We start from the raw sequence: 26,862 nt of genomic DNA on the forward strand, positions 1-26,862 counted from the left end.
AGAATCAAATAGAGTACGCCATAGCCATCGTTATGGCCAAAACTTTTCGGCACTTTTATCCCTCGGGGATTCACGTTCACGTCAAAAATCATATTATACAACACCGCCGGCAAGAGCGCTCTCGAAGAAGTATACGCGCGAATAAACGCGTCTACTCGGCATAGGTGCGCTCGACGTCATCATTTTTCCTGGTGGGGCCACGAAGAATGGTCTTGTTGCTGAATGTGCGGAAGGACGAGCGCAGCTCCTCGGCGTGCTTGCTACCGCCCGGACCATAAAGAATAAACGGCTTCTTCTCGGTGGTCGCTGCGGACAACGTCTCGGCCGGAGCGGCGCTAGTGGAGAACTTTGGCACGACGGAAGCAGGGGAATGATACCGGATTACGGCAACGTCGTCATCGTCGTCGTCGTCGTCGCGAGTGGCGTCGCTGGTGAGCGCGCGCAGATCTGAGACGGAGAGGCCGAGGGTGGGCGTAGCGGTGGGTGCGAAGGCGGGGCTGGAGGTGGTGGAGGTGGCCGCAGACGAAGAGGCGGAGTGGGATCCGGAGTATGAGGGGGGCATTGTGCTGCTCTTTGGTGGTGGAGTATTGAGTGGTGAGCCGGAAAGAAGACGAAGTCGAGGAGAGAAGAGGACGGAGAATTTAAAATGCGACGTCGGTGAGTAATTTTTCCGGGCGACTCAGCCGCGCCGCACGCCGCACTGCATGTGCGGCGTTCCGTCGGAGGACACATCGGGCCGTCACGTGGCGCAAACAGTACCAATTCAAGGTATGGCTGCCAGGGTATGGGCTGCCAGTTCAAATTTCACGGCCTAGGGAGTATAGGCCATCTCGCTAAGCAAGCCTTGGCCGAAACACCAGGACTACATGAACAATCGCATTTTACTACAATGACCGAATATAAAGCAGATAGATCTCATCGATATTCTACGTAGGCAGCTACTTCACGTAGTTGCCCGGGAACTCGCCCTTCTTGCCGTCCATCGTCTCGCCCTCCCACCAGTCGTCCTCATTCTTCTTGTACACCTTCACCTGATCGCCTACGCTAAAGCTCAGGTCTGTGTCCTGTGTACCTACGAACGTGTACTGCGCCGTCATCAACTCGTACTCCCCGTCCGCGTCCTCTAGGACGTGCGACTTGACGTCGCCATTCGTGACGACGGCAGCGGCGGACTCGGCAGTCTGGACTTGTATAGGCGACTTCTCCTCGGCAGAGGCAGCTTCTGCTGTAACAGCCGCGGTAGAAGTGACGGGCGTGACAAGGCTTGAACTGCCGTTCGCGGTAGCAACGGCCGCAACGGCCGCGGCCTCCTCCGGCATGCTCGACAGGCCCGAAGAGAAGTTCTCTCCGGTAGGGTGATACCGCGGCAGCGGCTCCGACATGCGCGAAGAAGACGTGGTCGACGACATCGACATTGTCCGGCTCATGAACGATGACTTGAACCCGTCAGGGGACGACCCAAGTGTCGGCGAGGAGATCTCGCTGCCCACGTCAGAGCCAGCGTCCGAGCCCGCCACGCTGCTCATCGTCGCTGCGCGGTTGATGCCCGAAAACGTGCGGTAGGATCCGTCCTTCGCAGTGCCGGATGGCCGTGCCTTCTTGTTGATCGAAAAAGCCTTCTTGATCTTCTCGTCCATTGGCTTCTCGATTGGCAGTGCCATGGGCTTCTTGACCGCCTTGCCCTCACGGACAATCTTCAGGCTGTCCTCGACTTTGTGCTGCACAGGGATAAAGTCTGCGGCCCACTCGCTAGTGACCATGGCCATTTGCGTCATCAGGCCCTGCGCCTGCGCGTAGGGGTAGATAAAGTCGTGGTAGATCGTAATCACGTTCATCTGAATCGTAAACAGCATTGCGGCCAGCGGCGCGATGAACTCAGAGAGCTGGTCGATGACCTTCGGCAACAAGTCTTTGATGTAGTCGTCATGCGCGGTAAACTCCTCTTTGGCTTTGTCAAACTCGCGCGTGCCCTTCATCATGGCGAGCGTGTCCTTGTCGGAGAGCTCGCCCTTACGTGTCAGCTTCTCGACTGTGTTCAGGTGTCGGTCGTAGTCGATTTTCTTGCGCTCGCGCTTCTTCATTGCCTTCTTGATCGTCTCGATGAATCCCTTCATGGTTTCGCACCGGCCGATGATCTGGCGATCCATGCCCTCCATAATTGGCTGCACGGCCTTCTTGATCTCGACAAGGACGTCGTGGTACTTGTCGACGGCCGCCATGGTGCTCGCCGGCGTCTCGCGCGGTGCCTTGCCGTTCTCGCTGAGTTGCGCAATAGGCTTGTATAGCTCTTCGAACCCAGCGACAAGGCCAACCTGAGTGTCGAGGATCGCGATCCAGGCGTCGCGGAACTTCTTGCCACTGACGATAATTTCGTGCAACCCGTCCTCGGCCTCGTTAATCGCGCGTGTCCACTCGAGGATTGAGAGGTCCTCGGGGGACTTGTTGCCTATGAGCACGTGCGGCGCGCGCACGAACGCCTTCTTCATGCCGCGGATGGACATACTGGGCTGCGCTTTGGGGGGAGACGGCGGGAGTGGCGATAAGCGCGACGACACGCCAGAAGCCGGATTGGACGGCAGCTGATGACGATGTCATGAACGGTGCCGGACGACCCCGGCTCCGCCGTCGCGTGTTGACGCACCAAGGGCCTCGTGGAGCTGACGTCACAGCTGATGCTCCTGGGGGGCTCGTGTCTATTCACCGCCACGCGCTCCACGCGCTCCACCCCAGCACCCCTCCCTCGAACGCCCACTCCCCTGCCGCGCCCTGCGCTCCCAGCCCAGCAAACCGCCGCTCATTGTCCTCCTCCACCACCGGCCCCGCCGCGTCCGCCCCGCTGTACAGGTATGTGCTCAGTGCAACCTCGTGCTTCAGGGGGAAGCTCTGCCGTCTTGCCAGCGTGCCCATGTAGTCATCCCCGCGCGGCCGGCGGAACTCGATCCGCTGTCGCCTCTGGCGTGGAGGTTCCGTGCCAAAGTTCGTTACCATTGTCAGCACGCCTCGGCAGAACACAACCGCGTGGTTCACGCGTGCGCCGGTCATTTTGTCGGTGTCGCGGTACATGCGGCAGTGCCCATCGCGGAACACATCAGCCAGCGTGCGCACGGCTGCGCGCGCAAGCGGGCTGTACATGTCCCCGCCGATATTGAGCACGACAATGCCGTCCGGCGCAAGTAGCGCTCGCACATCCTGCCACATCTCCTTCGTGATCAGTGCCGGCGCCACCATGCCGCCAGCGAACAGGTCATGCATCACGTAGTCATACAGCTCCAGTTCGTTGTCTGTCGCGCCTGCTGACGAGCGCACGAATGCAGCTGCCACGCGCGTGAATTCGCGCGCGTCGAGAACGCGTACGCGCAGAAGTGACGATGCTGACTCTCTTGCTGACGACGCCTTCCGCGGAAAGTCGAAGTACTCCTCCGCGTACCTCAATACAGCTGCATCTATCTCTACCACGTCTGTTGCGATGCCGTGACGCGCCATCGCGCGTGCCGCGCTGCCCGTTCCGAGACCTAACACAAGCGCGTGCTGGCGCACATCGCTGTCGCCGCTCACGTTGCGTAGCGAGCCCGCGGGCTCTGGGACCACAAGACGAATCGCCTCCTGCATGATGAACCCGGCCGCCAACGGCTCACGCACCCAATTTTCGTCGCTCTGCGCAATCTTCTCTGCCACACCAGATGCTGGTGTTGTGTACTCGCCGCCAATGATCGTGTGGTCATTGCGTAGCACGCGCAGGTCTCTGCCAGCTGCGCCCGTCACGTCGACAACCGCGACATAGCCCGTTTTGGACATTGTCGATGCAACTAAAGTGTACCCTTCCTCATCCCGTAAATTGCGCACCATTGCTCCCTGAGCAGCCGTCGAGACCACGAGAAACATGAAAAGCGACCGCCGATACCGCGACATAACGGCCGCAACGGTGGCCGCGTACAGCACGCCGATGACGACCTGTTCCAGGGCAGCTGGCATGGCGACTCGCGCAACCTCTCGTTTCTGACGCGTGAGCACGTTCAGAATTGGCAGGGCGACGTCGGCGACGACCCGCGATTGGAACAGCGCGCATAGCCGCGTTGCTGCGACTGCGACGATGATCCGCTTCGCCCACGACGGCGGCGCCGTGCCTACCGGCCCTGCAAACTCACGCGCGACAATCCCCGCAATCGCAGCAATCACGGGCAGCGTCGCGACCAAATCAACCACGAGCGCGCCGAACCACGGGCCCAGTGTCTTTGCGAGCGTATGTGATCCTGCTAGCGTGCGGACGACGACTGCAGGCACAATGCTGGCGTAAACAGTCGCTGTGAAGTGGCGCGCGAATCTGCGCGCTCTACGGTGACGCCGCGGGTGTGAGAGCGCGGCAACGACACAGAGGATGATGGCTCCGTTGATGATGAAGGGACGGTAGGCGGTGATGTACGCGATGCCGTAGGCAGGCGCGAGAGCTGCGGCGGTGAAATGCAGCACGAAGGCGAGGGTGTGCACCTGCGAGAGCACGACCGCAGTGGCAAGAATCATTGTGTTGTGGTGGTTTGGTGAAATTGCGGCGGCGAGGATGCGTACAGGGCAGCGTGCGGTCCAGACTCCGTCGCGTCGCGACGTCACCACAAGCATTATCACGACGTACCTCCGCAGCTCGCCGCCCTCAGCGTGCACCCCAATGGTGGCCGAGGAGACGCTCGAGCGCCGCCCCGGAATTCTTTCACCGGTACTATCTCCTCCGTTGAACACCCTGCCGCCACGTACACTCCCTGCGCACGCCCGGCACCACCCTGTGATTGCGAACCGTCGCCTGCGCTACCTCTCAGTGCAATCGCCCGCGTACTACACCCAGCATGCGCTTGCCGAGGCGCTTCCCCTAGCATACGACGCGCTCGTACGCCGCTTCTTGACGCCCGCAGAGCGTCAGGAGAGCGCAGTACGTGAGGGCTGGGCAGCGCGCATTTTCGAGGACCTGTCGCGGGCGGAGGCGCGACTGCGGCGTGTCGAGACCCAGGCTAGCGAGCGCGAAGACGATGAGGAGACGAGGGACGCATATTCCTACGACGACCAGACTATTCTCACTCTCGACTCGCCGCCCTCCTCGCGCGAAGAGGGCGAGCTGCTATGGCAGCAGCTCACGCGCCTACGCTTCCTCGAAGGCCGCGACACCGACGCTGACTACGACGCCGTTGACTTCAACGCCGACTGGGACGACCTGGAGCAGCTCTCGCGCGACATGCAGGACGACTACTTCGACGCCGAGGAACCGTCTATCGACATTGTCGAGCTGCACGGCGAGACCGGTGTCCAGGATTTCTAGGTTGGTCATATATATGCAGCTATGAAGCTCCTGTCCTCCCCTGTCTACTTCCACAGACCATACGGCCCGACCGCCGTTTTCCACAGCCTAATCGTACCGTCCTCGCCACCTGATGCGCAGAGCTGTCCGTCGGGGGAATACGAGATTGAGTGCACAGGTCCGTGATGTCCCTTGAGGGTCTCAAGAATCTTGCCGCTCTCATAATCATGGAACCGAACCCATGTGTCCTGAGTCGACCCCGTGGCGAACCTTCTACGCGTCGGGTGTATCGACACCGCGGACGAGTTGTATGACAGCGCAACCTTATTCAGCAGCTGGTGCGACTTGGCCGATAACATGTACATGCACGATCCCGCGCAGACTGCAATTATGCCGTCGTCGTGTTCTTCCATCTGTGTGATAGGCCCGTCCAAGACGAGCTCGCCCGACGCCGTCGTTGTCGGTCGTGACCGCAGGTCCCACCACCGCACGGTCTTGTCGTCGCCTGCCGTCACCACCGTCCTTCATTTCATCAATATACTGTTCTCTTCTCATACACAGGCGTAAAACTCACGTCTGATTAACCCATAGAGCGCTCTTGATCGTGCCCTCTGCGCCGGTCCATTCTAACAACGGAGTGTGTGTAACAGTTGCTGACGCGTTGAGATCCCATATGCGTATCTTCTTCTCGTTTCCAGCTGTTACAAGTAGCTGCGCTCCAGTGCGCGCTGGCATAAATGCTGCGGTGCGCACGATGTGGTGATGAGGGAACGACATGAGCTCCTTCCCAGACATCGTGTCCCATACCTTACTATGCCATAGTTAGCCCCATACATCGCTGTGCATTCTCACAGTATATGCGCATACGCTGTGAAGTCCGCACCACCGGTGACCGACAGCGACGCGTCTGAGCTGAAGCGGGCGGACCAGACCGCGCCTTTGTGTCCGGTGTACGTCCCGATCCTGTCACACGTTATCCCCAGCACATCCATTCAAACCCTTAACAAACTCACCAGTCACCCGTGACGCCATCTCTCAGCATCGGTGTGCCATCTGCACAAACTACGTCAGCTATGAACGCAAGCGGCTGCCACAGATCACATCAAACCTTTGCACGCGGATATCATCAGATAGCTACCGTCCTCAAAGAGCGTCGAGAAGCTGAGATGCGTGACCGGCCGCGAGTGGCCAGTGCATGTAAGGGGCACATAGCGAGAACCTATCAGCTCGTCCATGATTGTGTGTGGTGCCCTAGGGACGTGGTGGTGGCGGAGAGGGATCGAGAACGCGAGACAGAAGCAGGAGGAAACGGAGAGTCAGAGTTCTCGAACTGACTGTTTACTGCTTGCCTCTTCGCACTGTGCGGTGTTGCGGCTGCTGCAGCTAGAATCGTCGTCGCGTTGAGATATTTCCTACGAGTGGTCGAACCAACGTGGTCTATTGCTCGCGTGCACTACGTTGTGGCCTTGTCCGTTGGACTCGACGCTGGTTCCTGGCGTCGCGACACGCGCCAGTACACTTCTGCGATGCGGTCCAGGCGCTTCCTTCTGACACAACCCCGACCTTCCTGCACGGTGTAACATACAACCTCATTACCACCCACACGAGCTCCTCCCCGAGCACCGTCTCCACTCACCCTGCACAAGATCTCGAGGAGAAGCCTCGACACGCGAAACCGCCAAATTTCCAGCTGCTTGAGAAACGCTCGTCTGAACTTTAATCCGCATCACGACTTCCTAGCCAGTTGAGCTGTACATCTGCAATAACGACTCCGCGCTCTCATTTCCACCCCCACTATGGCGCGCAACTCAGAGAAAGCACAGTCTATGCTCTATCGCTTCCGTGAGCAAGAGGCTGCAGAGATGGGTATCATCGATATGGCCCGGCAGCGGCGGCCAAAAGTCATTTCCTCTGTTGAGTCCATCACTGTGTGCGAGAAGTGGCGCGGGCAGGTCGTGCGTGACATCGGGCGCAAAGTCACAAAGATCCAGGACCCTGTACTATCGAACTACGAGATTCGGGATCTGAACGACGAGATCAACAAGCTCATGCGGGAGAAGTATGTCTGGGAGATGCAGATCAAAAATCTTGGAGGACCGAACTATACGGTAAGCAGTACGCGCTGATTGCTATGCAACAGAATGCTAATGAGCCTAGCGCTTTGCATCTAAAATGTTTGACGACGAAGGTCGTGAAATCCCCACCACGCGCGGTTACAAATACTTCGGTCGTGCGCGAGAGCTTCCCGGCGTCAAGGAGCTCCTCGACCAAACGCAAGCGTCCGCTGCCGCCACTGCACAAGAAGCCGCGCATACCGCGGCCGCCGCACACTACACGCGAGATATGAACGCAGATTACTACGCTTATCATGACGAGGACAATCCTGCGCTGTTATCATACGAAGCCAACGCCGAGGAGATCAGTGTTGGTAACACGCTGCAGAACGAGGAGGAACTGCCTGAGGGATGGACTACTATTGATCGGCCGGATAAAATACCGACGGTTAAGGAGGTTCAAGACTGGATTGCTGAACGGAGTAGGCAGACACTGGAACACCGGTAGTATTTGTGTGCGATATAAATGTATGATGTCTGAGAACTATAAATGCTGACTATACCAAAAACCTATGCCAAACTCCGTCTCGCGTATTTACATCATGAACACGGTCTTTATGTGCCCACAGTATCGTACATTCAACACCTTTGTCGTCCTACGTACCCCGGAACTTCTGCATAGTCTTCCTCTGCATCTCCATCTTCTTCGACTGCTCGTACTCCCATATTTTGCACGCGTCCGGATTCCTGAAATCGTCAAACGCAATTTTTCCTTCAAGTCCACGCCGCCATCGGTCAAGCCACTGTGCTGACGCGCCAGAAAAGTCCGGATAACCGCCCTTTATCCGTTTGCCCATGCGATTGCAGTACGCAGCCAGAAACTCCTCGACATCGTTCGTCGGTGGGGAGTATTTCGCATACAAGCTCGGATCTAACTTATTTAAATGGTAGAGTAAAAAATCTGCCTGAATAATATGATCCACCAGCGCGGGATTCGTGCATCCCAGCGCCGACAGCACAAGCATATCGTTGGCCCCAATCGCACTCGGCAGACTCACGCCGGGAGTGTCGTACACGAGGACGTCAGGGTTTGTGAGTACCTTGACAAAGGTCGGAATAGCGCGCGTGATACCAGCGAGGGCGCCAGTGCGCGCAACTTTGCCGCCATGCATTCCGGCGTAGCGCAGCGTATTAAGCAGCGAAGATTTACCCACATTCGGCATGCCCATGATCAATGCCTTGACGCCATAGAACGATTCGCGACCCTTCGCGTGCTCTTTCGCGACAGCAAGTAGTCTCCTGACAGACTCCGGCCTTCCGTTATCCACAATGCAATATTTTCCATCCGGATGCCATTTCTCAAATATCTTCTTGCTGATTAGCAAGCTATGAAACTTGAGCAACGTGTGCAGACTCACCTTTGGGTCAATAGCGCTGATATCGGCCTTGGTGTATACTATAATCCTCGATTTCGATGCAACGATACTTTCAAACACGGCATTCCGTGTGGTGAACGGCGCACGTGCGTCGCGCACCTCGAAAACGAGGTCGATTTGGTCCACCATTTCTCGCATCAGTCGAATAGTCTTTGCATGGTGGCCCAGGAAGTATGACCGTGGTAGGCGATGTGGTGGAAACAACGCACGCGGTACAAACGATGACACTGCTGAGGCTGTCGCAGTGACTGCTTCCATTACTGGGCGCACTGTCATCGTGTGCTTCAGCGTCTAGATATAGTCTGGTGAACTAAAGTGAATTGCGACGAAAATAAAATAAATCCGATATACATAACCCTAACCCGATATCCTTCCTCCGGTCACTACCTCTTAGCTCATCAATACTCCCCTAGTAGCCGCCGCTCCCACTTTGTCAGCAGCTCATGTATCCTGATTACCGCGCCCGCCGCCATCCTGCTTGTGTTAACGTCCGGTATGCTCTCCCACGTGCGCTCAAAAAAGTCCTTCATGTCAATCAGCTGCCGCGAGAAGTTAGTGATCAACATCTCCTCATCGTCATTGACGTCAATTACGACGAGCACACCCGTGAGAACCGCGTCGAGAATAAGGGACTCCGCACTATCCAGACGGATTGTAGATAAAATGCTTAATAGCTCCGAGGACATATCGTAGATTTCCGGGGAAGCCGGATAGCTTGCACTGAGTATTAAACCAAGTGTCTTGATATAGTGCGCGACCAGCATCATATTGTATGAATTCCGCGAAACACTCTTTGTGAAATACCGCCAATGTGCCGCTAGCGGAAAAAACAGACTGCGACCAGCAACACTGCCTATGCGATTCGTCACCGCCACAACATGTGGCTGCTGTCGCTGTATCTCCCGCTCACGCTCGACCTGCAAGCGCCGTGAAACGCGCAGCACGCCGCGTTCGGCAATTGCATTCTCCTCCGCTGCTTTTGCAACACTAGTCGCAATTACGCCCTTTTGAATTTGTAGTGCCGCAGCGTTGACTTGTAGTACGCCGAGGTTATTGTACTCCCGTGGCATGTCGTCGCTCTCTGACAGAAACAGCTCGTGCGCACGGTCAGGGAGAAGCTCGCTCGTGAACAGACTGTTGGGCGCCACGTCTAAAAAATTATAAATCTGTTTACCGCTGATATGCATCGCACCGAGCGCAAGACTCGACAGCATAACCAGCCGTTCCTGCATCGAAAAATCGCCAAACGTGATATTCTCTGCAAGCAATGGACCAACATTCTCTGGTGCCGTCGCCACAAGCGCGACCATCGCGTTGAGCTTGTTCTGTTCGAAGTTCGGGAAATTGTACGTGTTTTTCAAGCCACACATGATCTGCGCGAGTTCGCAACTCGTGTCGGCAAGTTCAGTGCCATAGGAGGCTTTGCGGAGAATGAGCTTTGCAGCGTGCATGAGAGCCAGCTTGGTCCGAGTGATCGCTTTGGATTGGTCTGGTTCGCGGAAATAGGATATTAGATCGATGAGATAAATTGGAATGGTAACCCTGTCGCGCCGAAGAGTCGGATCGTCGTCCGAGTCATCTGAGCCGTCGTCGTCAATATCGTAAGCATGAAAATCGTGGTCGCCATCATCATCATCGTCATCATCATCATCATCATCATAATCATCCTCGTCTTCTTCAGATGCACCGCTTTCTGGAAACGATACCCGAGGTTCACACTTAATCTCCTCCACAACGTGTGTAAGCTTCTGGACAATCCTACTTGCATCCTCAGTAGTCTCCAAATACCGCCAAAATTCTCTATCCCCGCCCTCAGCCGACACATCTTTAAACTCTGACACGCTCTCCCACCGCAAGTATGCGTCAGTGAAGCCAGGAACCTCTCCAAAGTTGAGCTGCGCAGGGTTATCCTGGTCGCGCACGTTGATGGCCATCGCGAGACTCATACCCATGAAGCGGAGATTCGCGGAAGTTGCTTCGAGGCGGTTGGTAACCCCGTCTAGAAATGCGGCGGATTGTGCGATTCGGTGAATGTGCGCACTTGTAAGACGAGGTAGCATGAGAAATAGGAGTTCTGTCTGTACTATATGGCAGCATTAGCAAAGGCAGACAGAAAGCAGCGAAGAAACCTGGTGTAATACTTTCTTGACGAGTGATCTGGACATTCCTAATAACAGTCTTATCTGCCCATTGCTTCAACGTAGAATCAAATGCCGTCGCATCAAGTCCTATTGCGGTCAGCTCTCGTCACTCTAACACCAACTAGCATCGACATACCGTGAAACACAAGCCATGCGACAACTGTCCTTCGTAGTAACTGGTTGCCCAATCCGATCTGCAGCTGCTTCAATATATACCCGTCCAAGCTTGGTGAGACTAGTCGCACTAATATCGCCGCGACGGCAAACACCTTGTTCTTCGTGGCCACAGAAGCAGGTGCTTCTTGCACGGATTCGAAGTATGAGAGTTGTAGGTATCGTAAGAGGTGGAGAACGAATGACGTCGTGTCGAGTGCTTGCATGTGCTGAGATATGGTGACGACCAACTCGAAGCGTTCCTTGACCAGCATGTATTGGAAAAATTGCTCTGTCCAGGTGTCAGTAAATCATCGCTAACCGCCTCATTCCCTATTATTGGACTTACTTGGATACCCCATCCCCAGCAAACTTGCGCAAAACTTTGCCAACTTTGATGCAGGTGCGACATCAGCTGTGAAGCAAGATACAATTTCTTTCGCCAATAATACTGTCATCCTGTCACCATGCGCCATCCATTCCCAAGCTCCTGCTTGCACCTTGGAAGCGTGAGCACGAGCTGCGGCCGTAACAATTTTTCCGCCTACGAAGAAGGACGAGATTTCGTTCCAGTAAAGCTGTTCTCTGCTCGTGTCGCGGATCTGGGCCCACAGCTCACCTAGCACGCCGGGCACCACAACTTCGCTCAGCAGACCAAGTGACACTAAAACCTGATGCTTGACTCCCTCGTCGTGCGGTAACTTCTCCAGCGCATCAAGACATCTGTTCAAATTGGACAATAGACTACCAATGCCGATCACCGATGTGAAAATAGCTCTTAAATCTCGTTTCGCAGCCTGGTGCGTGGCAAGACCGTCGTAGAGCTCGGGCAGCGTCGTGCTTAGCAACTGTGCTACCACTGCAGCGACGGTTGTCGGTGACGACGTTGCGGGGTCAAATTGCTTTGCGTAATCATGCAGGACATCAGCAACTGTGGAGATGTCGGTAGCGGACTTCAAGCGGTCGAGAAGCGTCGGAGGGATTGTGGCAGTGTGAACTTCCATTGGGAATGGCAGACATCTAGCGTCACTTCGTCGAAGGGCCGTAGGGTAGAGATATTTGTGGAATAGAGTATGACAGTAGCACGATTAGGTCGTAAACTTCGTTTGATCTAACGGAAGTACTGCCCAAAATCGTTGAGCTGCTTTTGGCCGAGAAGTATCGAAGCTCTCTGTACGCCAGCTGGGAAGTTTGCCCAACTGCGAAACCCAACCTCCACGAAGGTCACAACCTTTTCTACCCAACGAGTCAATGCAACTTATGAGTCTATTCACCAAAACTGCACCCAGAAAACTCCAAATCAGCCACAAACAAACACCTAACTCTTCCCCTGCAACTTCATGCGCGCCTCAACCGCCCTCGCCCGCCGCTCGCGCTCGATCTTCATTCTCGCCTCAGGCGTCAACCCAGCCAACATCTGCTGTGACGAAGGCCCCGTCGCAGTTATAACAGAACTAGCCAGCTTTTTACCGCCACCCCTCAACGTCTTCTGCTTCTGCTGCTGCTCCTCGAACTGGCGTAGAGCTTCTGCACGTTCGCGCGCCGCATCTGCATTCTCCGCCGCATCGCGCGCGGCAATGTCCGACTTGGAGAGCGCAGCCGGGATATTTGATTTTTTCCAGTTCACAGCAATGGGATCCATAGTCTCGAGGTCGCCACGGGCAAGACGAAACGCGTCGCGGGTGGCGCGGTCGCCGGCGAGGTCGTACGCCGTACGACCTCCATCGTTTCTGCACGTGGGATCAGCATGCAACGTTGTCATTATAAATTGGACCATGCGTGCTTGCGAAAGTGAGGACGCGAGATGCAGCGCGGTTGGCGTGTGGTAGTACTGTGCAAATGGTTCAAGGCGGAAGTTCGGGCTGAGGTCATTCGCGGTCAGATATGCAGCTAGTGGATTCGTTCGTGATTTCTTCACAAATGCGACAATTTGTGACGTGTGAAGTTCGTTTTCGGAAATCTCGGGCTCTGGTGATGTGTTCTCAGCAATCGCAACTCGCTTTGGCTTCGATTTCGACTTCGACTGAACTGGAATGAACAAGTTGACATTCATAATCTTTGGACGGGTGAGCTCAAGCCATACTCGCTTGACTTCGCTACCGGTAGCGCGGCGAGTCGAAAACGGGATTGTTTTGACACGGGCATCTTTTTTGTCAATGACAGCATCGTTGTATCCCACAAGGATAGACCGATTCTGCCGTCCATTCGCACGAATGAAGATGTTGACCGCGCAATCCAGATACGGTTTCCACTCGACAAGCAATTCGCGCACCTCCTTCTCCAGCATAGCCTCGTTATACCGACGCAAATTCGAACCTGCAGAGTGTGCTTTTCCGTGAGCATTATCACTCGTACTCTGTGCGCCACCTTGCTTTCGGCGGGTCGTGTACCGGTGAAAAGTCTTGTGCGCAACGAGGACGACAAGATCGCCCCTGTTCTGCGAGTTGATCGCGTGCGAGATGATCGATCCCGCAAAGTGACCGCCTCCAAGCAAGAAAATGGCCGAAATTGGCGTGCTTTCAGAGTGCTGTACCTGGCCCTGCTTGCCAGTCGGAGTGAGCTGTTGAGACTTTACCATGTCGAGAGGAGCAGCGTTGTCCGCAAGCGGGGAGAATAGGCAGGAGTATATCGCCAGAACAGACTCAGGAGGAAGGAGTTTCGAGGAAAATGTGTAAAACGGAGAGTGTTTAGGGACTTGTTCGTCGTCGTCAGATTCGGGGATCATTTCAAGCATTGTGCCGCCTATGAGATCTGTGACGTAGTCGATGTCGGAGGTCTCGGAGCTGGCGCTATCCGAGCCGGATAAGGAGTCATCGTCTGCATAGATGTCAGATATGAGAAGTAGAATTGCAGTAGCATACTGACCATCTATGAGCTTTGAAAACTCGTTCTGGTCGACAACGGCAAGCCCTCTGATCTTGCGTTTGAGGTTGAACTTGTGCAAATCGGATTTGTAATGTATCCTCCGCTCGACTGTAATCGGCAGTGCAATAGAACAAACACTGCATTTAGTATCGTCTGTGGAAACTTCGCTTGTGGTGTCTTCCTCGAAAGTTAATTGCTGTTCAGATGACGAGGTCAGCCGCGAGGGATCTGGTGCGACAGCTGTATCGAATGTGAGCGGCTCGAGAGTGGGGACGAGTGCTTCGGGGAGCGAGTAGACGTAAAAAGGCACAAGATGGGACGCCATATTAACGATGCAGCAGTTCTATGAAGGGTATGCAGCCAGGAAGAGGGCTCTAGATGGGACGGTGGCGACGAGGAAAGATGAAGGACCGTACGCGAGCAGAAATTATTCAGCCAGTGCTACGTCATGGATGGTCACGTGTGCAGACGCGACCTCGAGGACGGTCTTGATCAGAGAGCGAACAACCATGGTCGACGCGGACACAAGCGTGGTGCCGTACAACGATGGAGGAACTGGATCGCTTCAATAAGACTGACTGGCGGTACATATTTAGCGAAGAGTGCAAAGGAATCGACGTCGAATTACTGGAGGAAGTGCATTTTCTCGACACCGATGATTTCGACGGACACTACATCGAGCTGGGCACCACAGCACTGAGCACGGGATCCTACGAGGTCGCATACTCGCTACTTACGATGGTACGCTACTTGCAGGGAGTAGGTACTGCTGCGAACAGAGGTTAATTTGGTCAAGGGCCTTGAGTGGAATCATGCGCAGCTGAAGACGACGGACTTTGCGAGGACATTGAATATGCGCGGAACGGCGGCAATTGCATGCGGCGCGGCGAAGTTTGCATTGCTGGATGCGTACCAAATGTGCTGGACAGATGGGGACTCGGTGAAGGTGTGCGTGCTGTGCTCATTGAGAGGGTGTGAAATTAACATGCTCCAGAGCTACGATTTTGCCGCGGAGTGCTGCGACCAGCTGGGCGACGTGCGAGCGACGAGATACTTTATGACCCGGGCAAGTAGACGTCTGTCAGGACAAGAAGGATCCAGGGTTGTAAGCGTCAACGCGACGTTAAGCGTAAGACGTGGTCTGACACAGACATAGATCAGCAGACTGGGAAAGATTATCGCCGATAGAGAGGTCAGCGATGAGCCAACGACTGAAGACAGCAGTGCGAAGCAGATGCTGTGTTTGCCGCAGGAACTGTGGATACTGATTGCAGATCAACTGCCGGGACTGAATCGATATCCTCTGATGGAGGTGAGCAAGGGCATACGCGAAATGATGCAGGTGTCATTGCGGAAGCTACGACTGCTGGATCTGCGGGAGAGCAGGTGGCCGGTGCCGTACGAGATGCTTGTCGACATTCTCGAGTATTGCAACGACTCGCTGGAAGAGCTTGTGGTGGGAAATTTGGTGCTTAGTGACCTTAAGCGGATAGCGGAGCTCCTGAGAGGCGTGCCATTATTGCGAAGTTCGAGTGGACGACCGAGTGGCCGAGTCCGGGAATGCAAAAGTCATCCGCGCTTGCCTAATCTGGTGTCGTTGACGATGCTCCATCCGAACTTTGCGCTGGATTATCTACTTTTCAGCCCCGAAGTGCCGGAGCATCTCGTGATGCTGAAGCAGTTTGAGCGGTTGCGAAAGCTGGTTGTACCTGTTGACGAACCTCGAGATATAGTGGAAACCATCATGTTAGGGGATTTTCCTAATCTGGAAGAGCTGGAGCTGCGACTGCAGTACGACACAGCGCGGATGCGGTCGCTGATCTCGGTGTTTAGTGAGTTGATGACGACGTACCGCCACCCTATGCTGAAGGTGCTGCGGATAGGTGGTTCGCCCTACCAGGAGGACGAATACGGATTCCCGTATCAGCAGTACAACGACAGAGCCGTGATATCGGCTGCACTGATTGCATTCCTTGTGCGCATGAGTCCCTCGCTACGGGAGTTCCGATGCACCTACATGATCATGCATCCGGATCTGCAGTACTACGCACCGCAGCTGCCGATGCACCTGGACTTTGCGACGATGACACCGAATTTGGAGATCTTAGACTTGAGCTGGACATCGCTAGAAGACTGCTACGTGCAGGTGCCAGCGGGATGCCGGCAGGTGAATGTGCAGCACACATGCGCGGGCGAGTGGGCGGATATGGAGGAGATGAGTAGGAAGTGGTGCGTGCTGCGGCGTTGCAAGACGGAGGGCGGAGAGCAGTGGTACGAGACGTACGAAGATCCGATATTTCCAACGTTTCACATGGCTCCACAGCCTGCGGATGAAATGGAATTCAGTGCGCTGGAGGAGCTGAACATGGCGTGGTGCGAGGCAGGAACGGACTACATCGTGGACTTGCTTGCGCGCTGCGACGGCGAGCGGCTGCGCCGCCTGAACCTACATTACAGCAGAAACCTCGAGTTTAGCACAGGCGCGTGTGACAATGCGGATAGCGTGGCTCAGTCCACGTCGTATCGACCAGGCTCGGCGGCGTGGAGCACTGCTAAGGGTATGCGGTTTCTGGACTTTGTCGCACGCGCGTTCCGGCGGCTCGAGTTTTTGGCAGTGGGCTACAATCTTGGATTAGGGGATGCAGAGCTGGAGTCTGCACTGGGTATTGCACGCGGTTTGCGGTGCGTGGACGTGTCTGGCGCAACCTCGCTGACCACAGAGGGCCTGATAGTGGCGGTGCGGGGGGCCGGCAGCCAGCTAGCGGAAGTGGTCGTGTACAACAGCCCGCAGCTGGATGGGGAGGAGCTACGACAGGCAGTACCGCACGTGCGGTGGCGGGGCACGTCGACCTGAATGTGGAAAAGTACTTACTGAGACGCGCGCTAGCTGTAGCCGCGGGTTCTGGTGAAGAGTGCGGAGGCGTGATGTGAGCATTGATCTGTGATCCGTGATCTGCTGTGACATGCGCCAGGGCCAAACGCAGAGCAGCCAGATCAGCGTTGCATGCGTGTCCGCCCGACTGCGGTGCTAAATGCAATGTGTTCGTCCTAGTTGCGCAAGCCCCTGATATGTCGGCGACGTCACCGCGCAGTGGATCACAATTTAATCACAAATCACGGCAACGGCCCCGTTGGCCGCCGCTTCTCGCCCGCCGCTCCTTCCCACCACTTCACCGCCTCCCCACCGCCACCTCCACGCCCCTCCCCTCGGTCCTGGTTCTCCCGCAATGGGCGCCTGCGACGACGTCACCTGCCAGGCCGCCGTCTCTGTCCTCCACAACCTTGCCGCCGCGGACTCCCTCCTCATCACTTCCACCAAGCCTATCGTCCTCCCTGGCACTCCGTGCGACCTCAAGGACCAGCTTGAGAAGGAGCTCGCCGCCGTCCTCTACCGTGTCAGGGACCTGCTCTCCGCCGCTCAGGCCGCGCCCAACGGCATCGCCACCGCGCCATCCACCCCTGCCGCACTCTCTGCCGCCAGCGCAAACGGCATTCAGCTCTCCGCTGCCCCGCATGCCGACTACGACCCAATCTACCCTTTCCCGGGAACTGGCGCCTCACCTACCGCGCTCTCCGTGGACGAGCAGCTTGACCTTGCCCAACGCTACGAAGTTCAACGGCGTCGCCTTGAAGAACTCGACGCCAAGGTCCGAACGCAGGAACACGACCTGCGCGAGCGCAAGACCACCGTCCTCGCCCTCGAACTTGACCTCTCTCGCGCTCAGGACAGGATTGCAGTCATTACGGACTCTTCGGGCTCCGTAAGTATTGACTCCGCCGTCGATGCCGTCACGCAACCTACCCGAAATTCCTCTCTCTATGACGATGACCTCCGAAAGTATCAGAACGCCAATCGCGCCTTCCAGCGCGCCTTCCTTGAAATCGGCGAGGTCGTCATCGCCGTCGCCCAGGGCGACCTTTCCAAGAAGGTCACAATTCACCAGGAAGAACTTGACCCCGAAATCGTTCGCTTCAAGGAAACTATTAACCGCATGATGGACCAACTTCAGCGCTTCGCCTCTGAGGTCACCCGCGTCGCCACCGAGGTCGCCGGTGGCACTCTTGGCGGCCAGGCCGAAGGCGAGGGTACTGAGGGTGTCTGGCGTGAGCTCACCGACAACGTCAACGTCATGGCTTCCAACCTCACCAACCAGGTCCGCGAAATTGCTGACGTCACCCGTGCAGTAGCCCAAGGTGACCTCTCCCGCAAAATTAACGTTCACGCACAGGGTGAGATTCTTGAGCTGCAGAAAACTATCAACTCTATGGTCGACCAACTCCGCACCTTTGCATTCGAAGTCACCCGTGTTGCCCGCGAGACTGGTGTAGAGGGCCGTCTCGGTGGCCAGGCACAGATTGAGGGCGTCGAGGGTATTTGGCGCGAGCTCACCGATAATGTGAACGCCATGGCCTCCAATCTCACCGATCAAGTCAGGAATATCGCCAAAGTCACCACCGCAGTAGCCCGTGGGGATCTCTCTCAGAAAGTCTCAGCCAACTGCCGCGGTGAAATGCTCGATCTCAAGTCCACTATCAACAAAATGGTTGATCGTCTCCAGAACTTCGCGCTCGAAGTCACCAAGGTTGCTCGCGCTGTCGGAACTGAGGGTATTCTTGGTGGCCAGGCCAAGGTCGAGGACGTCGAAGGTGCCTGGAAAGAAATTACTGAGAACGTCAACGTAATGGCCTCAAACCTTACCATCCAGGTGCGCTCTATTGCCGACGTCACCACTGCTGTCGCTGAGGGCGACCTCTCCCGCAAGATCGATGTGCATGCTCAGGGCGAGATGCTAGCGCTCAAATCTACAATTAACAAGATGGTGGACCGACTACAGGTCTTCGCCTCTGAAGTCACGCGAGTCGCCAAAGATGTTGGTATCGACGGCAAGCTTGGTGTACAGGCCCAAGTCTCCGACGTTGACGGCTTGTGGAAGGAAATCACGACCAACGTCAATATCATGGCCGCAAATCTCACCACTCAGGTGCGCGCGTTCGCGCAGATCACTGCCGCTGCCACTGACGGTGACTTCACCCGCTTCATCACTGTCGAAGCATCTGGAGAAATGGATGCACTCAAGACGAAGATTAACCAAATGGTTCTCAACCTCCGTGAGTCCATCCAGCGCAATACCGCCGCTCGTGAGGCGGCGGAACTTGCCAATCGTACGAAGTCAGAATTTCTGGCGAATATGTCGCACGAGATTCGGACACCTATGAACGGTATTATCGGTATGACACAGCTCTCACTCGACACGGAGCTCACCCAGTATCAGCGTGAAATGCTGTCCATCGTGCACAACCTTGCCAACTCTCTACTCACTATCATCGACGATATTCTCGATATCTCCAAGATTGAAGCGAACCGTATGACCATTGAGAAGATCGCGTTCTCGCTTCGCGGCACCATCTTCGGCGCACTCAAGACACTTGCCGTCAAGGCGAACGAAAAACATCTCGATCTGCTCTATAAGATCGACAACACGTTCCCCGATAATCTCATTGGCGACTCCTTCCGTCTGCGACAAGTCATCCTCAATCTTGTCGGCAATGCCATCAAGTTCACAGAATCCGGCGAGGTCGCGCTCAGCGTGCGTCGTGCTGATGGTGGCAGCAGCAGCGTTGGCTCCGATGAGATGCTCATCGAGTTCTGCGTCTCGGACACCGGTATCGGCATCCAGAACGACAAGCTCGACGTTATTTTCGATACGTTCTGTCAGGCAGATGGATCGACGACCCGCAAGTTCGGTGGTACCGGTCTTGGTCTGTCGATCTCGAAGCAGCTTGTCAACCTCATGGGCGGTGATGTCTGGGTGCGCTCGCAGTACGGAAAGGGATCTCAGTTTTACTTCACTCTTCGTGTCAAGCAGGCCGAGGGGGGATTTAATCTGCTTCTGGAGAACATGGCGCCGTTCCGTAACCACTACATCCTTTTCATCAATACGATGCACGATCCCGAAGTGGCAAAGGATTTGTTGGAGTACATCCGCCGCTTGAAGCTCAAGCCATGGGTTGTCAGCACTGTCGAGGAGGCACCCCTTCCAGACGACCTGTCTGGACCCAAATTCGATACTATCATCGTCGACAGCCTTGAGGTCGCGGGCAAGATCCGTTCAATGAACCACCTGAAGTATATTCCGCTTGTTTTGCTTAATCCGTGCATCCCGCAGGTGAACTTGAAGTTATGTCTCGACATGGGCATCACGTCCTATGGGAACTCGCCGTGCTCTATCCAAGACATGGGCAACGCGCTGCGTCCCGCACTCGAAAGCCGCGCTGCACCGCTGAACTCGGACGGTGCGAAGACGTACGACATTTTACTCGCGGAGGACAACATCGTGAACCAGAAGCTCGCCGTACGCATTCTTGAAAAGTATAAGCATCGCGTCGAGGTCGTAGAGAACGGGCTCGAGGCCTTTGAGGCCGTCAAGAGGAAAAAGTACGACGTTGTGCTTATGGACGTGCAGATGCCGGTCATGGGCGGTTTCGAGGCCACCGCAAAGATCAGGGAGTGGGAGAAGCAGTACATCGGCATGCGCGCTCGGACACCCATCGTCGCGCTGACCGCGCACGCGATGCTCGGCGACCGCGAGAGGTGCATGCAGGCGCAGATGGACGAATACCTTTCCAAGCCCCTGAAGCCGTCGCTGCTTGTGCAGACGATCAACAAGTGCGTGCACCAGCTCAGGAAACACCAACTGACGCCGTCACCATCAACTGCTAGTCCGTCGAATATTGCCAATGTGCGGATTTAACCGCTTCATTCTCCTTTTTTGATTGCATTTCATTTCCTTGGAGTTCAGTTTGCGTGGCTAAAGAAGTCCCTTAGATCTAAACGCCACTCGTAGCTTGTACTGTCTTTGTTTTTCCTGTGCGGGCAAGATATAAAAAATTGTAGAATTATGCGAACTTTTGGATTTTATTGGGCTGCGTATAAGTGTGATTCTGTGTGCGCGCATCTGCGCACTTCGTTTGCTTGCTGAGGGAATTTTTGTCTCCGCGATCTTTTGCGTTAGTTATTTACTGTGAGAATCTGATATGTAAGATACAGCTATTGACAAATATGCTACTGTTAAAAGATATGGAAGTACGCATCATCTGCATTGGCAGGTGTGGCAGAATTGTCGCCGTCGTCATTCGGAGGTTCCTGGTAGTGTCCTGATTTGCTCTCCTGTCGCTTGTGCAAATCTGCAAGAAACTCAGGCGTGCTTGCGTCGTCGAGTGCTTTATCATCCCTAGTTCAGAGTTTAATTGTGACAAGGATAGATCAGCAAATACTGACACAGGCACATACCGAACGCGGATGAAACGCGGGAAACGTACGCTAAGCCCACGATCGGAGGACGATGAGATCAATTCCCGTGCTGCTGTGTACACCGGGCTAAGCGTAATATCGGCAAACTTGATTTCCCAGACCTCTGTTGAACGATTTAGTTAGTTCGTGGACGTAAACGAGAAGCGAGTTTGCAATGTACCTTGCGGAACGAACCAGACGTCAGGCATCAACGGGCTCTCCACATCGCGCGGGATGGTGCTGTCGCCGCCCTGCGAGCCACGCGCAAGCACTACATTCTCGCCAGTGACTTCGTTATACTTCTCCTTCATACTCGTATATATCGCGTCGGTAAAGCCTGTCATACATTTACACACCGCCGTGTACACTCCAGTAACCGGATCCCGCACCGCTAACAGCACGGGTGACCAAAATCGGACTTTACGCCCATTGCCATGCCACGCGCCAATGGGCACGAGGTCTAAACTGTCTGCGGCGGCGGAGTAATCTTTCTTGACTTTGAGCCACGATTCATGGCGGATGTCGGGTGTGTAAGTCGGTTGCAGGAGTTTGATGTTGCCATTTGTTGCCGTGCCGGTAGAGAGGGGTGCGGGGTCTAGGAGTTTCACCATGATGCCCTCGCACTTTGATGACACTGCATCCTTGAAGATTTGTGATATCACGTCTTCGTCCTCTATCGTCGCGTCCGCGTGGCGAGCGAATGCAAAGTGACCCGGCAACTCGAGGAAACAGTCGTATAGCAATCTCCTCCTCTCCCGGAACGGAATCCCAAGAAGTGGCACACCATTGAGATACATGAGATCAAACGCAAATAAGCACACCGCAACAGAAATCTTCTCGAGTGCAACGTCCTTGCGCGCGCGGTTGGCGAGTGTTTGGAATGGATACAGCGTTAGGGTTGCGCGGTCTATGGCGACGACTTCGCCTTCCATTATGAACGATGAGATTCCAGGAAGAAGGGCAGTCACGGCTGATGACCTAGCGAATAATGCAACAATGTCGGGGTATTTGTCTGTGATTGACTCTAGATGCCGGGAAAAGATTGAGACTTTGGTACCGTCGAAGTGGACCTGGGCGCGTTGCCCGTCGTATTTGAATTCACATGCAAATTGCACCGCTTTCGATCCATCCTGGTGCGCACTGAGTCGTGCTAGCATTTCGGGAAGGTCACGTGTGATGCTGCCCAGCATCGGCATGATGGGTATATGCAGCGATAAAGGACATGTCTCGGGTAAACGTGTTACATCGGCGCAAGTAAGTAGAGCAGAGACGATATTATTGTAATTTGGGTGGCGGGCGTAGACTTGACGGATGATTTCGTCAGCACGGAGAAGCGAGTCGGTGAGTGACAGGGAGGGTGTGTTGATGGAGGAGTTGTGCTGATGCAGAGTGAATCCGCGTGCGAGAGCAACGAGGGTCGTTGTGCGAACGGCGCCCACGCGTAACTAGAGATTGTTTAGTGTTCAGTAGGAATTGAAGACGAAGACGACAGGCATACATTTTGAACAAACGTGCGCGTGAGAAACCGAACTTCCTCGCCGCGTGCACGAATCAACAGTTTCTCCACAAGCTTCAATTTCACATCCTGACTTTTCGGCCCCTTCACACGCGAAATCTGCAACAACGTGTCATGTACTCCACGAATCGTCAGCCTTGGCGGTTCCACAAGCGTGCGCACCGATACCTTCGCCTCAAACGCAACGTCGCCGATATCGCCGTGCTGTTGATACAACTTCGTCAGCGCTTGCGCGGTTATACCAGACACCGAACGCAGAGCTCGTGAGAGAATGCTACCGCCGATTCCGAGTTCGACCGCCTCGTACGGCGGGGCGAGCGCATTCGTACAGAGCCATACCGCAGGTGCCAACGGTGAAGGGTCGTCGGCGGTGTGCAGAAGGAGGTGAAAAAGATTTGTGAGCGCATTGAGAATCGTGATGCGGGAGCGAGTGGCAGAGAGCTGAGTAAAGAGACGCGCGAGAAGTGAGTATAGTGCCGGTGAGGAGATGTGGGATGCGTGGACTGCCGGGGTGAAGGTGACTGGGGCGACGCTGAAATCCAGGGTCTGAATATAGTCGTATGCGGTATTTGCGTCGACAGTGGTCGAAAGTGGTGCAGGATTCATTGGTGGCAGGTCTGCAGGCGATTCGACAACTGTCTGCTCCTCCACGGCCTCCTTGGCGACGACAATGGCGCTGATCGGCCCTCCAATGTTCATCTCAGCATCGAAGCTGGCCTGCAGACGTCGTGCGTACTCCTCGTCCGCAGAAGTTGTTTCCTCGAGATCGACCGCATTAATGACGTTCTTCTCGCCATTTTCAGTACGTTCCACCGCAGCGGTATTAGCCTCGGTCCTCTTCTTCGAAAAGAAGGCATCGAGCGTGGTGGTCCCTGGAGCGCCACTCCGTCTCTTTGAAGGCGATGTGCCCGGCGTAGATCCGGTGGTCTTCCGGCGCTTCGACGGCGAAGACGGCATTGTAATGCGTGGGTATCACCGCGAGGTCATCAGAATGTATATGTGAACAGTTGGTGACTGTTTGCCATATTGTTCGCGCCGTTAGAAGTTGTGGCTCCTGAATAAGTCTGGGGTAAAAGTTCAGTGGGACGTTCATCATGAAGTAACATCCCCATCTGCGCCGCGGTCGACGCCTTCTTCGACCACCGCCATGGCGACAATTACAAAGTACATCAACGAGAAACTTCCGACTTTCGATGATCTACGAGACCTGGACAGTCTCGTCGCAATGCTCGACGAGCAGCAGTCCGCGCTGAGCTTGCGGGTACGTCGACAGCATACGAGTCGACTCCGCCATCTTGCTAACACTCTCTCCAGATCGCCGACAAACAAGATCTCATTGTGCGCGAACGCGATGCACTCGTCAACTCGTCCAACAACATCATCTCCAGCGCCATAGCTGTGCGCGCAGGCCACGCAAAGTTGAAAGCGCGGCTCGTCAACGCTACCTTCCGAGCACGCTCGCCGTTCCTCGACACCCTGCAAACCCGTATTACGACACTCGAGCACTTCGAGACCGCGCGCAGCTATGTGCGATCACTTGAAGAAGTGCAACGGATATGCAATGCGGCAAAAGTGTGTGTTGTGCGCGATCCTGCGGCAGCGCAGGCGCAGTATCGCAAGCTCGTGGAGCTTGCCGAGCTTACGAGTCAGGCGAGCCACACGGCCGAGGAATCTGCCGTGCACCTTGTGGAATTTCTGCAGCAGAGTCGGGAGTGCTTGTGGCGAGATCTTCGCGAGTTGTTGGCTGCGTAAGTTGTGGAATGTGTTACGGGCTGTTGCCGTCCCCACCTGACATTTTGCGTGCAGGGCATTTCGCGCTACATTGGACTGCATGTCATGGCCGAAAATGATTGCACCAAATATAGATTGTACGGATTTTACGACGGAGTTCAAGAAGCTCTTGGAGTTCCAGTTCTCGTAAGTGGCGTTTCAGGCAACTGGTCAACCATATATTGACGCTCAGCACAGGAGTCCTGAGAGCCAGTTACTTGTCATTGCTATGCAAGTCATGGTCGAGCCTTTGAGTCTGCGGTTTCATTTCCACTTTGAAGGCAACAAGGATACCAACAACATCACAAAGGTGCGCTTCAGGGGTTTTTATAGATCAGGCAATGGCTTACACTAGACAGCCCGAATGGTTTTTACAGCACTTTTCGGTGACCGTTGAAGAGCACGAGCAGTTTTTGCGGACGACAGTACAACCCATATTCGAAGCGTACCCGCCAACGGCCGGCAAGCAAGCTGTGCACGAGTTCATATACGCATACTTACCGTGTCTCGAGCGTAAGCTCGAAGCCATTATCCCTGTTTTGCTCAAGGAACCACAGTTACTTAGCCATCTGATGCTGGAAACCATGAAGTTTGATGATTTTTTGCGGGATCGATTCCTCTTTGAAGAAAGCTGGTCCGGCGTTCTGGGCGTTGTTCTGAGGAATCATCAGAGCTGGTTCGACTCATGGCTGGCTACGGAGCGGGACTTTGCGTTGTCGCGGTACCAGGAAATCATTGGAGCGTCAGATGCGTGGGTGATTGATTTCGACGCGGTATCATCTTCCGCTGACAACTCTGCGGCTGCGCCGACGCGGTCTGCGTTGCGATTGCGAGACTTGCTTGACGCGATCCTCGAGCGGTACAGACCGCTGCGCTCATTTATGCACCGTATCCGCTTTTTGATGGATATTCAGATTGCACTGCTTGAAAGCTATCATGCGCGGATATCCGCGTCACTGGATGCGTTTGAGTCACTCACATCCTCGCTTGCGCGGGCAGTGGTTGGCGTGAATGAGGAGGATCGAAAAAAAATGATCGATGGACTTGCTGGTATTGAGAGGTTATGTCGCGCTCATGGTAGCGCGTATACCATCCGCGACGCATTAGATGATTGGGGTGAAAGCATTGTGAGTTTTGAATTAATTGGGCTTCAGATGGCCTTAATTGGCTAACAGCTTGTGACAGTTCTTCTTGGAGCTATATCAAGAACTGAATCGGCGCGCGTCGGCGGCTGCCGGAAGCCCAAAGAAGACGACTACAGGCATCGAGAAGTATTCGGACAAGCTTCCCGATGCAATGGACGAGGACGGCACAATCTTCGATGAAATCATCAAAGCCTACAATGGTTTGCAAACCCGCGCTGAAGGTCTCATTCTGAAGCACCTGCAACGGGAAGTGCAAAAGGTATACAAAAGCGATAGCACGTTCCGGCAAGCTATCAAATCACGGCGGGGCGAGAAGGACTTGGAGGACGAGAAGAGCAGCAACGTGGACGCGGCGGAACAGGTCATTCGCTCGTCGCCTGCGATGGCGGAGATGTTGGCTTACCTCTCTCGCGCCCTGTCGGCAGCGTCGTATGGGCGCGTGTCTGGGAATATGTACCGGTCATTTGCATTCCTGCGGTGAAGCAGTAATCAACTGACGCAAAACCAGATGGAATGCTGCGATCGGACATCGATATACCCATTGAATGAGAGTCGACAGAAGTTGGAAGCTTCGTGCAATTCAATTGAAATGGGATGAAAGAGGTGGTGCACTGTAGATATAGAATAATATGTATTGTAGCACGATTAGTTGAAGATGATGAGGGTATGACAGTGATGCGAGTGTCGTGAAGAAGTGCAACCTAAATGAACGGTGAAAAGGAAGAGAAGTCGACTACAACAACGATACAAGTCAGCAACCGGGTTTTGTGTGTTTCTACTACTTTCTCCGTTGCTAGACTTTTTTTTGCTCCTCTACATTTCTTCTCCAACTTAGACACGCGCGCAGGTCGGTTGACAGGATATTTGAAGGGCATGTATGTCTTATCCCATTATTTAGTATTTCTAGTTTTATTCTGCTCTGCACTGGACAAATGATGCAACAAACTTTTATGAATTTCTTCACCCGAATAATCATGTGGATCAAAATTTTACGAGCTTTTTAATTCTGACTACGTTCATCCTATGCATGCAGTGTTTCTATTCTCTCTTTGCGTCTCTATCGTCGTCTACGTGAGAATTATTGCTAACAAGTATCCTAGAGTTTTCTGCCCAACAAAAGTAAGTGTCCTACACACGAATGCACTATTTTCCCAATAACTATGTCCGATCTATATCACAAAATGATCAAATGCCCACATAGAAAGTAACC

At 54.7% G+C, this 26,862-nt stretch overlaps 12 protein-coding genes across 12 annotated transcripts; 5 read left to right on the top strand and 7 right to left on the bottom strand.

The window, feature by feature from the left end:
- Nucleotides 1–598: 598 nt before the first annotated feature.
- V1518DRAFT_385433 (uncharacterized protein) lies at nt 599–2,501 on the bottom strand (the record flags this gene model as incomplete). The annotated part of the gene is made up of 2 exons (XM_066901693.1): nt 599–1,106; nt 1,188–2,501. The coding sequence occupies 2 exons, from the start codon at nt 2,499–2,501 to the stop codon at nt 939–941; spliced, it is 1,482 nt and encodes a 493-aa protein (XP_066758900.1). The 3' UTR covers nt 599–938.
- Nucleotides 2,502–2,697: 196 nt separating this feature from the next.
- V1518DRAFT_428283 (S-adenosyl-L-methionine-dependent methyltransferase) lies at nt 2,698–4,518 on the bottom strand (the record flags this gene model as incomplete). Its single annotated transcript, XM_066906083.1, has 1 exon — nt 2,698–4,518. The coding sequence occupies one exon, from the start codon at nt 4,516–4,518 to the stop codon at nt 2,698–2,700; it is 1,821 nt and encodes a 606-aa protein (XP_066758901.1).
- A 74-nt stretch (nt 4,519–4,592) lies between these two features.
- V1518DRAFT_419150 (coiled-coil domain-containing protein-domain-containing protein) lies at nt 4,593–5,777 on the top strand. The gene has a single exon (XM_066904698.1). The coding sequence runs from the start codon at nt 4,661–4,663 to the stop codon at nt 5,300–5,302; it is 642 nt and encodes a 213-aa protein (XP_066758902.1). The 5' UTR covers nt 4,593–4,660; the 3' UTR covers nt 5,303–5,777.
- Nucleotides 5,303–6,909, bottom strand: V1518DRAFT_419154 (WD40-repeat-containing domain protein). Its single transcript, XM_066904699.1, has 5 exons — nt 6,390–6,909; nt 6,295–6,334; nt 6,149–6,244; nt 5,856–6,092; nt 5,303–5,803 (listed from the first exon to the last, which is right to left on the bottom strand). The coding sequence occupies exons 1-5, from the start codon at nt 6,514–6,516 to the stop codon at nt 5,347–5,349; spliced, it is 957 nt and encodes a 318-aa protein (XP_066758903.1). The 5' UTR covers nt 6,517–6,909; the 3' UTR covers nt 5,303–5,346.
- Nucleotides 6,633–7,901, top strand: V1518DRAFT_395490 (Isy1-like splicing factor). The gene is made up of 2 exons (XM_066901808.1): nt 6,633–7,389; nt 7,439–7,901. Exons 1-2 carry the CDS (start codon nt 7,078–7,080, stop codon nt 7,841–7,843), a joined length of 717 nt encoding a protein of 238 aa, XP_066758904.1. The 5' UTR covers nt 6,633–7,077; the 3' UTR covers nt 7,844–7,901.
- Nucleotides 7,902–7,917: 16 nt separating this feature from the next.
- V1518DRAFT_322354 (P-loop containing nucleoside triphosphate hydrolase protein) lies at nt 7,918–9,174 on the bottom strand. Its single transcript, XM_066901152.1, has 2 exons — nt 8,754–9,174; nt 7,918–8,702 (listed from the first exon to the last, which is right to left on the bottom strand). Exons 1-2 carry the CDS (start codon nt 9,045–9,047, stop codon nt 7,992–7,994), a joined length of 1,005 nt encoding a protein of 334 aa, XP_066758905.1. The 5' UTR covers nt 9,048–9,174; the 3' UTR covers nt 7,918–7,991.
- On the bottom strand, nt 8,926–12,270 carry V1518DRAFT_320986 (telomere length regulation protein-domain-containing protein). The gene is made up of 4 exons (XM_066901147.1): nt 11,415–12,270; nt 11,049–11,357; nt 10,913–10,999; nt 8,926–10,854 (listed from the first exon to the last, which is right to left on the bottom strand). The coding sequence occupies exons 1-4, from the start codon at nt 12,067–12,069 to the stop codon at nt 9,170–9,172; spliced, it is 2,736 nt and encodes a 911-aa protein (XP_066758906.1). The 5' UTR covers nt 12,070–12,270; the 3' UTR covers nt 8,926–9,169.
- V1518DRAFT_419159 (uncharacterized protein) lies at nt 12,211–14,328 on the bottom strand. Its single transcript, XM_066904700.1, has 2 exons — nt 13,931–14,328; nt 12,211–13,882 (listed from the first exon to the last, which is right to left on the bottom strand). Exons 1-2 carry the CDS (start codon nt 14,253–14,255, stop codon nt 12,384–12,386), a joined length of 1,824 nt encoding a protein of 607 aa, XP_066758907.1. The 5' UTR covers nt 14,256–14,328; the 3' UTR covers nt 12,211–12,383.
- Nucleotides 14,329–14,357: 29 nt separating this feature from the next.
- On the top strand, nt 14,358–17,088 carry V1518DRAFT_321185 (uncharacterized protein). Its single transcript, XM_066901148.1, has 4 exons — nt 14,358–14,671; nt 14,727–14,876; nt 14,925–14,996; nt 15,087–17,088. Exons 1-4 carry the CDS (start codon nt 14,477–14,479, stop codon nt 16,782–16,784), a joined length of 2,115 nt encoding a protein of 704 aa, XP_066758908.1. The 5' UTR covers nt 14,358–14,476; the 3' UTR covers nt 16,785–17,088.
- Nucleotide 17,089: 1 nt separating this feature from the next.
- V1518DRAFT_321590 (uncharacterized protein) lies at nt 17,090–20,904 on the top strand. Its single transcript, XM_066901150.1, has one exon. The coding sequence runs from the start codon at nt 17,158–17,160 to the stop codon at nt 20,680–20,682; it is 3,525 nt and encodes a 1,174-aa protein (XP_066758909.1). The 5' UTR covers nt 17,090–17,157; the 3' UTR covers nt 20,683–20,904.
- Nucleotides 20,853–23,856, bottom strand: V1518DRAFT_419168 (uncharacterized protein). The gene is made up of 4 exons (XM_066904701.1): nt 22,720–23,856; nt 21,403–22,666; nt 21,222–21,345; nt 20,853–21,162 (listed from the first exon to the last, which is right to left on the bottom strand). Exons 1-4 carry the CDS (start codon nt 23,692–23,694, stop codon nt 21,000–21,002), a joined length of 2,526 nt encoding a protein of 841 aa, XP_066758910.1. The 5' UTR covers nt 23,695–23,856; the 3' UTR covers nt 20,853–20,999.
- V1518DRAFT_321222 (TIP-1 family-domain-containing protein) lies at nt 23,835–26,367 on the top strand. Its single transcript, XM_066901149.1, has 6 exons — nt 23,835–23,998; nt 24,052–24,485; nt 24,544–24,654; nt 24,706–24,817; nt 24,867–25,634; nt 25,693–26,367. The coding sequence occupies exons 1-6, from the start codon at nt 23,885–23,887 to the stop codon at nt 26,131–26,133; spliced, it is 1,980 nt and encodes a 659-aa protein (XP_066758911.1). The 5' UTR covers nt 23,835–23,884; the 3' UTR covers nt 26,134–26,367.
- Nucleotides 26,368–26,862: the final 495 nt, after the last annotated feature.

Source organism: Limtongia smithiae (genome assembly GCF_038497785.1).
Source record: "Limtongia smithiae strain NRRL Y-17922 unplaced genomic scaffold V1518scaffold_8, whole genome shotgun sequence".
In the NCBI taxonomy this organism is placed as follows: domain Eukaryota; kingdom Fungi; phylum Ascomycota; class Lipomycetes; order Lipomycetales; family Lipomycetaceae; genus Limtongia; species Limtongia smithiae.